The 15249-nt window shown below is 36.4% G+C and overlaps 1 protein-coding gene across 2 annotated transcripts in view; it reads right to left on the reverse strand.

Moving 5' to 3' along the window:
- khdrbs2 (KH domain containing, RNA binding, signal transduction associated 2) overlaps nt 1–15249 on the reverse strand; it is a 132391-nt gene that overhangs the window by 30388 nt on the left and 86754 nt on the right. For both annotated transcript variants that reach the window (XR_007035886.1, XM_047350679.1), the window contains exons 5-6: nt 11989–12116; nt 7632–7815 (exon numbers count right to left, since the gene is read on the reverse strand). Coding sequence is in view for 1 of the 2 variants with exons in the window: in XM_047350679.1 (XP_047206635.1) it covers nt 7632–7815; nt 11989–12116 (312 nt within the window). In the remaining variant the exon portion in view is untranslated. The remainder of the gene's footprint in view (nt 1–7631; nt 7816–11988; nt 12117–15249) is intronic.

Genomic DNA, 15249 nt, shown 5'->3' on the forward strand with positions numbered 1-15249 from the left:
TATCAACTTAAATATTCAAATGATGCAGCACAGAAAGGTTTTTGGTGTGAAAACTCATTAGAATACATATTTATTTATTTTTCCCCATTAACGATATACAGTAACAGTATATTTTCATTCAACCAATTAGTTTTTTAGTCATATTGTTTTGTCTACATTGACAACTAATGTAAGTAAAATGTCTTTATTTCACAGCAGAATATTCGTTGTTGCTGGTATTATTTTTTAAATATCATATTCTAGTCATGGAAGGGACATTTTGGGTTAATAATAAAGACTATCAGAAGTCATTAAACCTTTATTCTGACCATTAAAGAGAAAGAATATTGTGAACAACATTTCATGGCAAAATCAAAATAAATTCTGACACATTTTTTTGTGTGTGGGGCTTTTGGGTCAAAGCTTTCGATTTTTGAACAGGTTTTGATGTAAATTAGGGGACATAAATTACCCCAGAGCTTTGACTTTTTCTTAATATATACCCATGATATTGGTATCATTTAACAGTTCTTTACTGTCATTTGAATTGTTCAATTGTTTAGACAAAGAATACGCTCGAAAAGTTTCCTACCATACCTACTACAAGTTCCCCTAAATTAGCTATTTGTGTTTCAATTACTTTATGGTAGTGAAAATAATTGCACACATACACACACACAAACAAACACAACAACAACAACGAAAACTATTATTCATCAGAATGATTTATGCTATTTGGACAAAAGTCTGGTACTTTTGACCAAAGATTGGGGGAAACAAACTATGACCTTCATACTACATGAATTACATTGTTTTTAACAAAGCAGCTTTTCAGGTGAAAATGTGTCCATTCATTAATCCAACCATTGTTGATACCCACTTAATCCTTGGAGGGGAACAAGGGAGCTGGTTCCTATATTTTGCGGTCAATAGGTGTGAGGCGGGGAGCACCTTGACCAGGTCACTGATCCATCACAAAAACACAAAGAGAAAAGTAATCATACAAACACTTATATCTAAGATTAATTTAGAGAGCCCAATAAACCTAGCATGCATGTTTTTGAACTACGGGAGGATATATTTAAGTATGCATGTAAGCTTCTTATGAATGGTCAGTTGTGTGCAAAAAAGCAGTCCACACCAGAAAATGTGCAGTGATAATAGTAGCCTGTTTTGTTACATGATTTTAAAGATATTTTAAAGAGAGTTCAGAATTTGATGTTCTGTTCATAGGTTATAAGCAGTTAATAACTAATATACACTGGAGGTAAAAGATGTTGCACCACCAATGATCCTTCTGCGTGAAACACATGAGAATGGAACATGTACAGCATTTCCATTTAGAGTAACTGTTGGATATAAAAATAAAACAGTTTAAAAAGTAAAGCTATTATTGATTTACGTGAATGCTGTAATATTTAATTTAATATTTAATTTATAACTGCTCTTTTGTTTCACTCAGGAAGAAACTGAACGCTTTACATTACTTGACACGTGAAACTCAGGAATATAATTGGTGGGACACTGTCTTCTACCTTTATTTCCTGTGTAAATAATCATCGGCTTCTCTGCAAATAACCACCCAAGAACAGTTTAAAGGTTCATGGAATAACATTTGCATAATCCACTATGAGGTTTTTTGAGATAGGAGTTGTTTTAAGGTGGTGGAATTCCACTTTCGGACGAGCCATTGGCTTGATCCACATGGATTAATTAATCTGGATTTATACTAACTTAAGTCATTAAGAGAGTTATCTACAGCAGGTAAGATATTAGATGCCTATAAGCTCTTAAGAGAACCCCACTTCAAAAATTCTGAACTATCCCATTAAATCAGAATATAAAGTTAAAACTTCGAAAACACTGCAAAAGAAGCTCACTGATATTTCTATTACTACGTTAAATCAACGATGATATGCATTTGCAATATAAAACCATGCAGTAATTAGTTTTAGTTTTAAAAATAGATTAGAAATAAATTAATAAATTCCTGAAAGGTTGCAGCAGAGGCAGGCCATACTGTAACCATAAGGCAGCAGCACATACAGAACGTGTAAGTACAATATGATGTCAAAAGGCAAATCTTTCAGTTAGAAGGTAACTGGGGACTCAACATGGATTTCTTTCTTGTTTTTATGTATACCTGTGTATTGGAATGATATTTGCATTTATAAGGGTTTTTTCACAGCTTTGTAAAATGTTTTAAAAATACTGCCTTACTCAAAACAGCAATAGAATAGTGTATATGGAGTTGACATAGAATAGGTCAGCAAGCAACATCATATCATTATGGTAAAAAAAAAGTGTCTCAAAGTAAATATGAGTAAATGTTTGGTTTTCACTACACTGGAACTGAATAGTGGCTCAGAAAAACAAGATATATTAATCTCTGAATACACAGACAGTACTTAGTGGGATCAATTCTCAGCTGGTTTTATAGTCTCTCTGGGATTAGTCAAAGGAAAAAAAGAAACCACTAGAATCCTTTCACACAAAGAGCTGCACTCCGGGAGGCACAGAGTAAACAAAGTGTTGGTGAAAAGGATCCAGTAAAGTTGGATTTGTGGTAGGACATTAAAATGAAAAAGCTACAATAACGAACTCCAGAGCGATCACTGATACATGATAACTGCCTGCTTCCCAATATTTTCCTTCAGAGTTTAAAATCAATAACACTCTCAATTAGGAACTATTTCAGACTTTTTCTTGAGTATCACTTTTATGAGTCAGACTGACAGTTTGACAAAATCCATCCAAGATATCCCCTAGAGAAACTACATAATACTCACACATACTCGCACATGCACATAATATTTTTCCTTAATAAAAATGATGCCTTAATAAACGTTATATATATATATATATATATATATATATATATATATATATATATAACAATAACTATTTGTGGATAAAAAGCCAAGCTAAACCAGCTCTTCGTTAAAATGTCTTGTCACAATCTTGAAGCATGCTCAATTGTAATTATTTAATGTATTAGAAAAAAAACAGCAAAGTGAGATATGAGAGAAGGGAATGTTCACGACAAACTCATCTTTCTTTAATCCCCTCGTTTCCCTGCTTGCAGGCTCCTTCCGGACCTCCAATTACAAAGAGAAGAAATGCCTCGCTTTTTCGCTCCTCAGAAATACACAGGCTCTACATCAGAACTCAATTTGGTTTGGTAATGAGTCTATGCTTGTGCATTTCCCCATGCAGACAGTCCAATCTTCAACTGCATGCACACATGGGTCCTTTTTTTTCCTTTTCACAAAGGCACTGAGGAAATAGAGTGGTAAAAGTGTTGCCTTTTCTCATTTGGATGAAACTTGGAGGTCATCTCATGTATTCTTTTAAAGATGACCTTGAGAAATTTCTCAGATATGAGGACAAGCTTGCTTTCAGTTTTGTCTTGCATAATTTTTATGGATCCCAGAACTATTTTAAGTTATGTGCACGATTTCACAGACAGGTAATCAAAGCATCACTAAGCCCTCTAACTAGAGGATTTTTCCTTTTGCATTTTAGTGGTGCAACTATTCACAGCCAAATGCTTCATACGTTTGTGTCATTTTGCACACAATGTTACCTTTGGGAGACCTTCAGTGGTGATTGCCACAATGTATGCAATTCATTCTTCCAACCAGTATGCTTATTTGTTTTATAGAGAACCATACCATTTGTGGCACATGATGTCCTGTCATTCCTTTGGAGCATGTATGTTTTTTTGATGCACTGCAATTTTGAATAATATATTCTTATATATTGGGATAAAAGGTGTGAATTTTACAGTGTTCAACTGCTTCAGGATGGGGATTATTACTTTTGCTGTGATGTCTCATTTTAAAAATCTTTTATATTTAAGGATGAACTTACTATCTTGGAATGAGAATTCGATACCCCAAAGGGTCTGACAATTACTAGTCTAATTAATTAAGAAGGTTAAAAAGGTATGCTGGCATTTACAATTTCATTTACACTTTCAGTTTCAAGCAATTAGCATGCCCAGTTAAGTGAATCTTGTACAATGCAGACATCTGGCATAGTGTGAGAGTAAGTAATGTTTTTTATTGTCGGATTATTACATCTTAGTAGTAGTGGCGCACGTGTGCGATAAACATGGCGTGTGAAAGAAATGTTTCAACATGTCAGAAAAATCTGTAGCAGCCCGTTAAAATGTTGGTCATATTATGTATGGTACGGTGGAAAATGCATAGTAAGGAGCCTTGTGGGAGCCTTACAAGCCTAAGGCATTGTGTCTTCGTATGCCACTAAAAGCAAAGGCCGAGCCGCAATATTTTGACCATTCTGACACAGTTAAACAGTGATTTCCACAGCCTTGATCCCAATACAACCATACTATTCAAACCAAAGGCATATCAAAAGTAACAAACATACTTCAAAGATGCGACAGGACTTAATGTGCCACACATTTTGACTTTTCTTTAGAACGTTTATTTTATTGTTAGATGCCATAGGTTTTTAATTCATTTTTATGTGAGTGTGTCCTAGAAGTTAACCTTTGCGTCTGAGTTGGTAAGGGTTGGACTTCAGCTTCTCATGATTTCTTAACATTCCCCAACCTGTGATTGTGACATATTTTTCTTTTTGCACATTTTCACATATTGCATGTCTCTTTATTGTGTGTGCATAAGGTTGTCGGTGTGATGGGTGCCTGATCCTAGTATTTATCCTAATATGCTGATTGGCACTTTGTGTATTCTACATCTCATTTTTGCACATTTAGCTTTCTTTAGTAGTTCATTTAAAATTTTATTTTCTCTATAAACCTCCTTTTACAACCATTAATTAATAAATGTTGTACTGGATATTCTACAAAGGTTTTTAAAGGAATTGTTTTTATAATTTAAAAACAAGATTAATTTGGGTTGTTTTTGAGTGGAGTTTTTTTTTTTTGTCAACAGTTCTCCGGCTTCTTTCTCCTGTCTAAAACATTGAAGTTAAGGTTAACTGGCAACTCTAAATTGCTTTTTTGTGTTGGCGACCTGTCTAAGTTGTACACTGCCCTTTTCTCATTGACAGCCGACATAGGCTCCAGCTCTCTAGCTGTTGAATGAGATGAAGCAGGTAAAGAAAATGGACGAATGTGTCTTGTTAGCCCCTGACCATACTATATTTTCTATTTCTCTATCTTTGTCTGTTTATGTTTTCTGTTTATATCTTTTGATGAGTTCTTCTGCTTCATTTCTGTAATTCTGTTTGGATTTTTCTTTTTTTGTACTTTTTATTTTGGGCTACCTCCACAGTGCCTTAGGGTTCTGCAAGTTGTCTTGTTTTCAGGTAAGTGTTCTTAGTTTTGTGCTTGAATCTTCATTTTGTTTACCCACACAATGCATTCAAAACCAATTTTACTTTTATTTGCTGTACTCTGATAAATCTAGTGTCTAGTGTGAAGCAAAGAAAAATATTTGTGGTTTCTTTTGAAGAAACCACACCCTTGCTTTTGATGTTGTTTTTTCTGTTAAAGGCTTAGGGAGAGCACCTAAATTTGTGTTTCCACTAGAAGAAGCACAAATGACTAAATGGATGAAAACAAATAGTGTCAAAACAACAATAATGGTATCAGGCTGACTCACCTTTGAAAGAGTATTCATAGTTAACTTTCTGCTCTGTTCTTTCTAAACACTTTGTGATGTACTAATAAATATATTCATTGAACATAGAATATGGGCAACTAACCTATGTGGTCATCTAGATTGTCCGCTTGGGTGTAAAAACATGTCATATCATGAGTCAGTAAACAATTGCATGTTATACAAAAGAAATCCTAAGATTTTATGTCTTTCCCTGACAGAAATGTGGATGTACACTCACACAATGTTGTTAAATATTTGGGAGAGATTCTCCTTAAATGTAACATATCCAAGACTGCACAGGGCGTTGTTTTCCCAAGCATTTCAATGCTTCGTCTTTTCTACTTATCACTTATTGGCCAGTCTCTTTATGTAGCTGTACTTTATAGCTTGGGAATGATGCACTGGAATCAGTAATTATAATACCTGAGGTATATTTCCAAAAATACCTTGGGCCTTGGAAAGCTTGGTCTGCTGTTCAAACATGTAAACAATATTTATAGTTGTGCATCCTCCAATAAGTTAGTACCACTAGAACTTGTATTTACAAGCTGTAGCAGCCACAGTAACATGAAAATATCTCAAAAATGTTTTTTACCTGATGAAAATATCTAATTTATATAATCTCAAGAAGGTACAAAGAGAAACACAGCATGACCAGAGGCTTGTACTAAGAAACAGGACTTGTGGTTTATTGAGGTAACCTAAGTTTAGTTCAGTACTTTCAGTTTTACAAAGCTGGATCACATTTTAGTTGAATGTATCACCCTGGTTATGAATGGACGGCTAAAAAATCTGACCTGAACGAGTTAGGCTTTTAGGGTAAAATTTAAGAGCATAAAAGCACCACCACTCAACCAATAAGTGCCTACTAAAAAAATTAAAGGAGTGACAGGGCATTAAAAAAGAAACAAGATTGAAATGCAATAGCTTTTTGTGACTAAGATGTAGATTAAATTTTTTTTTAAAGGTCTCAGGAAATGTATACAAACAAATAAAATTGCACCATTATACATGCAAAAAGTATTAGATCACCCATCTAAATCCATGACTACAGGTGTTCAAATCACTTCTCTGGCCACAGATATAAAATCCAGCACCTAAGCATGCAGACTGCTCCTAACTTTATAGAATGGGTTACCATGACCGAGCAGCTGAATCTAAGCCTCAGGTCCCCGAGTACAATGCAAAGCGTGGAATGCATTAATGCATTCACGAAAATTGCTTGGATAAAGGTTTGGTGGAGAGAGGAATATGGTATTGGGTTGTTTTTCAGGAGTTCGACTCGGCCCCTTAGTTCCAGTAAAAGAAACTCTATGCTTCAATTTACCAAGACATGTAGGACAACTCGATGTTCCCAACTTTGTGGGAACAGTTTGAGAATGTCCCCTTCCTGTGCCAACAGGACTGGTCCAAAAGACATGGATAAGTAAGTTAGGTGTGGAAGAATTTGGACAGCCTGCATGGGAGTCCTGACTTTACCATGATAAAACACCTTTGGGATGAATAAGGCAAGAGACCACAAGCCAGACCTTCTTGTCTGACATTACTGCGTAACCTCACAAATGTGCTTAGCAAAATGGTAAATATTATAATAGAGAATATAAATCTTTTCCTAAAGAGCTGAAACTGTTATAGCTGCAAAGTGGGCCAACGTCATATTTTAACCTTATGGATTAAGAATGGGATTTTCACTTAGATTTATCTGTGAGGAAAGGCAGACTCACATAATTAGTTTGCGACAACTGTGCATTCATACATCGACGTCTGAGTTGGAATCTGTGGGATTTCAGACTTTTACTACTGCAGATATTTTCACTGTCTGTCTTTTGGATTATCTGTAATATTTATGGAATGTACGATTTACACAATCAAGTATGTTAACTAAAATATGGAACAATTTCGCATTTGCTTTTTTTTGCTAACTCATGTCCTAGAATGCCTATTCATAAAAAAGTGCAACTCATCTAGAGCACATCGAAATGGATTAGACCACGTCTGATTGATTCAAATTTACACCAGAGATACTTTTTGCATTTGAGTAAAGAGGATTGGACTTACATAGTCATCATATGATTCATGTGTGACTGCTAGCAGTGGGGGCCTGTTCCTGGCGTTTGCTGCTGCCCCCCTGGCCCTCGGAGCTTGCAAGTCCCTCGTCAGAACCGTTGTGGGAAGTTTGCTGTGTGTGGCTGCAGCTGTCCCTCGAGGTGCTAATGCTCTTCTGCTTGCACCTCTGTGGCCCCTGCACAAACAAACAAGTACACAAAACGGGCATCGACTCAGAATCTTGCCTCACAGCATTTTTATTTTGTTGTCAAAGGTGCAGTTATTTTTGCAGAAAAGTGGGATTAAGACAGAAATAAATCTGCCAGATCTTTCTTAACTTAGTATATGTGTAGCCTGAATGCAACATGCATAGCTCTAGGTAAAATGATCTGAAAATACCACTGAGGTAAATTTTTCAATCATCAGAGAACTCCTAAGTGTCTTTTTTTTTTACTCACGCGAAATTCAACTGAGCAACACAGTTCTTTCAGTAAGATTGAGCAGTACTTTTTTGTTTGTGTCAGAACACCTGCCTCAGGCTGTAGGCACACAGGCACAAACAGTATTACTGCATGCACCAGCAGAGAGGCCAGAGGATCAGGGCAGCCAGGAGGAATTTAGGACAGATTGTTTCTTTAATAACAGTGTGACTGTCCAGCAGCTGTACCATGCAGACACGGCAGCACCTGCAAAGATGTAGCATTAATAACTCCCATTTTAACATCCTCCTGTAGGTGGGATAAAACACCTTTTTTCCCCTCTGGCACATCCTCCTCTAGGTAGCAACTCACTCGGATCCAAACTACAAATACTCAAAAGCTGAATTTCTGGTAGCATATTTTTCATGGAGCTTTGCAAAAATTGCTTATCGTTACAGTATGAGGAGAAAATCATGGTAGGGAAGTGGCGTTGATGTTTTTTAAATTGGGAGCAACCCGTGGTAGAGCTGGATTTAGCTGCTGCTTGAATCAGGCCATGCTGTCATGGCACAATGTGCCTGCGTTCTCCTGGGAGACTGCCACAGCTCAGGTGGATTACGGACAAATTGCTTTAAAGGTGTTTCATGCAGGCAGCTGAATACAAGGAAAGTCAATCAAATGCATTTTTTCTGGTACTGCTTAGATCTCCAGAGCCTGGTTACATGGATGAGAAAAGACGTCTGTCTGCTGTGAATGTTTACGTTATAAAACAATTCAAATAAAAAAAAATCTCTTTTTATACCTAACTACATCTCCCTGCAGAAAACACAGTGGAAATTGAATTCAAATAGGGGAAAGAAATCTACAGAACCAATTAATCTGAAAATTCACCATGAAGATGGACACTCCATGGACATGGATGGTGTTTTGTTATTGAAATTTACCTCATTCTCAACATCCTACTGAGCTCCCAAAATTCCATAAGACCAATACATTTTACAGCATTATGGCTGAGAAAAATCAGAGGATTAACAAATATGAATACGCCTTCTATGGGTCTAAACAGACATATGTGTTTCCCTTTTTTCTCTTGACTTAATGCAACCCTATTGTGTCACGGAGTGACATTTTGGACTTTGTTTTATGGTTTCTTGTAATGGTTTATTTTGTCTAGATGTTTCTACTAAGCGGCTGCATGGTGGCGCAGTTGGTAGCACTGTTGCCTTGCAGCAAGAAGGTCCTGGGTTCAATTCCCGGCCTGGGGTCTTTCTGCATGGAGTTTGCATGTTCTCCCCGTGCATGCGTGGGTTCTCACCAGGTACTCCGGCTTCCTCCCACAGTCCAAAGACATGCCTGTTAGGTTAATTGGTCACTCTAAATTGCCCTTAGGTGTATGAATGAGTGTGTGCATGGTTGTTTGTGTGTTGCCCTGCGATGGACTGGCGACCTGTCCAGGGTGTACCCTGCCTCTCGCCCATAGACTGCTGGAGATAGGCACCAGCTCCCCCGTGACCCACTATGGAATATGCGGTAGAAAATGACTGACTGACTGTTTATTAGTTTGTTTTGCTGCCTCTACTGCCTCCTGGTGTTTTGTTGTTCTCCTCCCTCATTAAGTTTTTTTATGGTTGTTTTCTTATTACTTGGTATGGTTTATTATTATTATTATTATTGTAATTATTATAGTTCTTGGTCTTCCCTGGATTCTCTAGTTTTATTTCTCTTTAGTATCTTTGTGTTTAATTGTGTTTTATTATTTGTTCCTTTGCACTCTTCTTGTTTACTAGTTTATTTTCTGTTTCCTTTCCAGTTAATTCAGTCAGTGTGGTTAGGTTTGTTTACTTTTGTATTCAGGTTTTCTTTATGGGTTCTTTGTTTGTTCATAGGTTGTTATTGTTGTTCCTATGTTCCCTCTAGTTTCTCTGTTTATTTTAGTCATGATTATTCTAGTTTTCTTATTCCTCATTTGATTATTTATCTTTGTCTATAGGTTTGCTTGGTCTGTGTTTCTGTTTATTGCTTATTAGTTACTTTGCCCATCCTCAGCCTTTGTATTTGTTTCACCTGTTCCTTCTGCTTCTCTGCCTCCTTGTCACACCTGTTCCCTGTTTTCTCTGATTACCTGCCCTTTGTTATCCCTCAGTATATTAGTTGGTTTTGTGTCATTGTTTGTTGCTGGTTCCTTGTGTTCGTCACACCTCGTTCTTGTCCATGATTATGCTTTGTTTTTTGCCACGCCTTGCCTTGGGAAACCTGCAGTGATTTTGCTACGTTTTTGACCTTGTAAAATAAATCTTTGCACAACAAAGATGATCCTGCCAAGCTCTTGTCTGCACTTTGGTCCGATCCAAAACCACATCGTGACATATTGTTAATTCAACCCTATTGTCAAGACCTGTATGTTATTGAAAGATGTTGTTCTAGATGACAGGTATATTTACAAAGCAATTCTCTCGTGCTGCTAAAAGGCCATGTAAAAGAAATTCTGTTCCTAAAATTGTCCTGCCAAGCTCTGACACAATTTTTTTATATTTGAATGAGCTAGTATGCCCATATTTACATATATATGCAAATTACAGGATGAGAAAAATGTATCAGATTTTCAAATACCAGAAAGCAGACAATGTGAAATATTTTCTGCTGCCTGAATGCAGAAAGTAACGTTGACACATGAGAAACACAGGAATGAAAGTGACCAGCTGCACTGTAGGCTTTATAAGCAAACATCGAGAACATCACTAAAGATGGATCTTGACATTGTCAGGATAAACATTTATGCCCAGAATGATTCATACCTATGGCAGATTTAGGTTTAAGGTGATCTTTCAATTTTACCAAGTTGTTTTTCTGACTAGAAGTAATTTTACAGTTTTTGAGTGGCCCAGTTTCAAGTTCTGACCAAAGGAATCTATGATTAGGGTTAGGGCGATGGCAAAGATTCCTTCTAACCTCAAAGATTTGCAGTTCATCATAAAAGATGAATGATCACAATACAAGTGGAAATATTGAAAACGCTGATCAGCAATTACATGCAGGGCTTGATTGCTGTAATGGTGAAGATTTTCCTGCTGATAAGTGAGAAGAATAAAAACAATTTTCAACATGCAAATGTTTTTATTAAATGTAAATAAAAACAGATACTTTATTTGTTCGAAATTGATTCTCGTTTGGCATAATTTTATTATCTTTTGAGAGATGCCTGTCTCATTTCATGTCAGAAACAAACTTCCAAGTTAAATGAAAATAATTTGCATTAAATCTAGTTATTGTCATTTTATTCTGAAAAGAAACCCCTATAATTGTAGATGCAACGATATGGGTTTCTGATGGTTTAATAACCTCGAGTAAAAATATGATGGCTTCAAGGTAACATAATGACAGTTTAAGACAGCTGGCTAACCAGCTGGTAGATTGACAGGTGCCATTTTAAAACTCTGTTACCTAAATAAAAGTAACGGCTTACACTCAATTAGTTTCCACTAATTGTTAGCTGTTTTAAACTATAACTTTTGAAAACCTTAACATACCTTGATACCAACAGTTTGTGCCGAATTGTAGAACCCTCCGACAGGAAGCGGCTTTAATCCTGCCATTGCCAAATACTCTCTGTGAATAAAGCCCAGACTCACGTTGCATCACGGCTAAGGTGCACCAATTAAACTCATCCCTATTTTCTTTCTATGTTTCTGTGTTTATAGTAAAAATGCAGACTTAGCTAATGAAGCAAGTTATAGTGTGACCCAATGCAACAATAGGTTTAGATTGCTCACATGTGATCGACTTGATGGGTGCATTTGCGTCGATGTGTAATTAGAGGAATCTGCATTCTAAATAAAGTGCGACCTCCAGAAGGGAAAAAGGGTACTAATCAGAGATCCTTAATTTACACATACGATTTATCAGCTTTATTCACAAATTTATTTAGGTTTAAATCTAAGTTGCCGCCTTACATTATAGATGCTGTGGTAGTTGTCCGTAGGCTCCTTCCTTGTATGCTCCTCCCTCTGCTCGTCCCGTCGGATCCGTTCAGCAAGGATAACTCTCGCAGCTGCTCTTGCCTGATCTCATCATTGTAGTCCTGTGGAAGCAATAGAGACTATGTCTTACATACCAAAAGAAAGGACATCTGTCTTCTGACTGAAACAGATGGTTTTACCAGCAGCAAATGAAAATTATCTTGACACACACAGAAAAAACACAGTGTTGTTAGGCATTAAATAGTTGATGAAGCATGCCCTCTTTTGTTGTTGTGGTTATAACTCTTGACAAAGACATTAAGTATGATTAATATTCCTCAGAAGGACTGGGGTTTAGGTGACTGCAGTAAAAAATATAGAATAATTCCATCAATAGTTTGCAGAAATCAAATGATTTGCCATGTATGGAGACAAAATACAGTGTCTTACAAAACTATTTCTGCCTCTTTGACTTTCACATTTCCCCTTGTTCCAGCATCAAACTTCATCACAGGCCGTTGGGGTTTCTATGATAAAGCAGCATAAAGTAGTGTATACTTGTGAAGTGGAAGGAAAGACAAACAGTTTTCAACTGTTTTTTTACAATAGAAATCTAAAAAAAGTGTGGCATGCATATGTTCTTAGTTCTTCTCCTGAGTCATTGTTTTGAAGAACCATCTTTTGTTTAACTGCAGCAGCACATCTTTTGGGTATGTCTATACCAGTTTTTCCAGTTCTACAGAATGATTTCTTTGCACACTCTTCTTTGCATAATAGCTCAAGATCAGTCAGATTGGATGGAGAACATTTTAAATTTTGCCAAAAATCCTTTGTTAGAGTTAGGTCTGGACTTTCTAAAATTAAACAATACAACAATGCCTTTCTTCTTGCCATGAATCCTTTATGGCCACATTTGTGGAATACGCTGTCAACAGATTCTCCTACCTGAGCTGTGGATCTCTGCAGCTCCTCCAGAGTTAACTTGGAACTCTTGGCGGCTTTTCTGACTGATGCTCTACTTGCTTGTTCTGTCAATTTAGGTGGATGGCCATGTTTTGTTAGGTTTGCAGTGGTGCCTAATTCTGCAATCCAGTAGTCTACAACATTACTTCTGACCTGACCTTGGTGTTTCTTAGTCTTCATGATTTTGTTGTTTTATTTATGTTCTCTAACATTTTTTTTTAAATTATCTCTTTCAGCCTATCAACAAATATGTCGTGGATCATTACAGAGCAGACAAAGAGCAGAGGAACAAACACAAAATATTCATTATCTTGTCATTCCTGACAGATTAACAGGCTTGTTTTTTCTGTATTACTAAAAGATTTGTTTTGCTGCCTTTTATTTTTTATTCTTATATCACTGACAGTTATACCGGTAAGCCTTTGTTTGCTTTTTCTGTGTGTTTGACAGAGAAAGTGGAAATACTTTTAATGGGTGTAATTTATAATCAAACATAATTCACAACTGCTGTGGAAAACTGAACCTAACTTCTTTATCAGAAGCAATTTGGCTGTCTATTAATCACTTTCTATTTCTATAATGATATCTTCTATGTGAAACAAAACTGCTATATTGCTTTCTTGACTGACTTTAAATGTTTATCTTCCAGCTCTTTTTAAAGCATTTAGCAGCAAAATCAAAAATATTTTTCGTATCTACATCACACAGATGTTAAGGTTATTTGCAGACTTGTTGGATGGACTGCAACAGGTAAATATCCATTATTAAACCAAAGCCCAAAGAGATACTGTAATTTAAATTAACTGGTTCCACAATAGAACAAACCTATATCTTTCACATCCATGTGTCATTGATGAAAGGACAAATCAATTTGGTAGAGTTCAAAAACCTTTATCAAGCTGCACATGTGCCTCTTTTTTTAATGAACCACTAAGGCTGCAGTTGTCAATTGGTTGGTTTGAAAGGGACTGGTAGAGCTCTTAATAGGGAAGCTGGCAGCTGATCCAAGGGACAACAAAGCAGCCAGAGCTTGTCAAAACTGACTGTTGACAAAGGTGCTAGTATGAGTGCACAGAGATAAACCCCATACGGAGACTTCTCAGGGCAGACTGTTTGCTCTCTGTGATTAATTCTGACCATGCATGACCTTGGACAATCTCAATGCCCTTCATGAAGCTAAATATAGACTTTACCAGGTCAACAGATGAAGTGTGGTAATACCAGGCACCCCTGGATTTGGGTGTATAGCACTGCTTTATTTTTTTCAAGTGCATTTCTGTCTTTAAGCTCAGCCATATGAGCATAATGATTGCAGAAATATTTATTAGCTGAATATGCATTCCGTATATTTTATTTATGATTATAGCAGCCTTCACATTTGATACCCCCGTCATAGATGTGACTATTATTAAAAGTAAAATATTTTATTGGAGTAGCATATTTTCTAAACAAATACTCATAATTTGAGCAGGGGAGAAAATCCCACATTAAGAAATAACTCCTTCATGAGAAAATGATGGTGGGGCTGATGAGGTCAGCCCTTTTGACTTAGCAAAATCTGCTGTTCTAGTTATTTTTCACAGCAGAAAATTCAGAAAACTTGGTTAAATTAAAGGATAGCACATCAGTTTTACCTTAGAGACCTCACAACATATGATAAATGATAAAACAAGTTAGGGAGATTTTAGAAACCTTATAGACATGTCATGACTTGCACTAGCTGAGGAAATTGAGTTTTGTTTTCCTAAGAGCCAGATGCAAATATTTCCTATATACACAAACAAATGTTAAATGTTAAAAATGTTTAATGAGAACATTTGCACATAACACTGTCTTTGGAGCATCTCTACATATCTGTAGAACAATTTTAGCCTCATTAGATGCAGAGGAAATCGTGCTGATCATTGAATGATTTTGGTTTTCTTGTTAGCTTTAACAATACATTTACTAAAACATTTAATTTTGGGTGATAATATTTTAGAATTAATTAAATCAGTAAACAGCACCAATGCCATACATATATTAGAATACATAATCACTCTGGCTTTAATAAGAGGCCAGCCCTAAAACAAATTAATGTATGTGGTTGTATTTGGTTTGAGTGTGATAATAGTTCCTCAGGCATTGGTGTGAGATTAAGGCAGCCGGGTCATCCAGCTAAGTGCAGGATAGCCTGTCTTTCTTAAGTACGTCCCACTTTCAGCCAAAAAAATTATAAAGGTATTTGCAGGTGCTAAATGTCTGCAGACCTAAGTTTGGATAATTCAGAAAGAAAACACTAGAGCAGATATG

The sequence above is a fragment of the Girardinichthys multiradiatus genome, chromosome 22 (assembly GCF_021462225.1).
Source record: "Girardinichthys multiradiatus isolate DD_20200921_A chromosome 22, DD_fGirMul_XY1, whole genome shotgun sequence".
NCBI classification, from domain to species: domain Eukaryota; kingdom Metazoa; phylum Chordata; class Actinopteri; order Cyprinodontiformes; family Goodeidae; genus Girardinichthys; species Girardinichthys multiradiatus.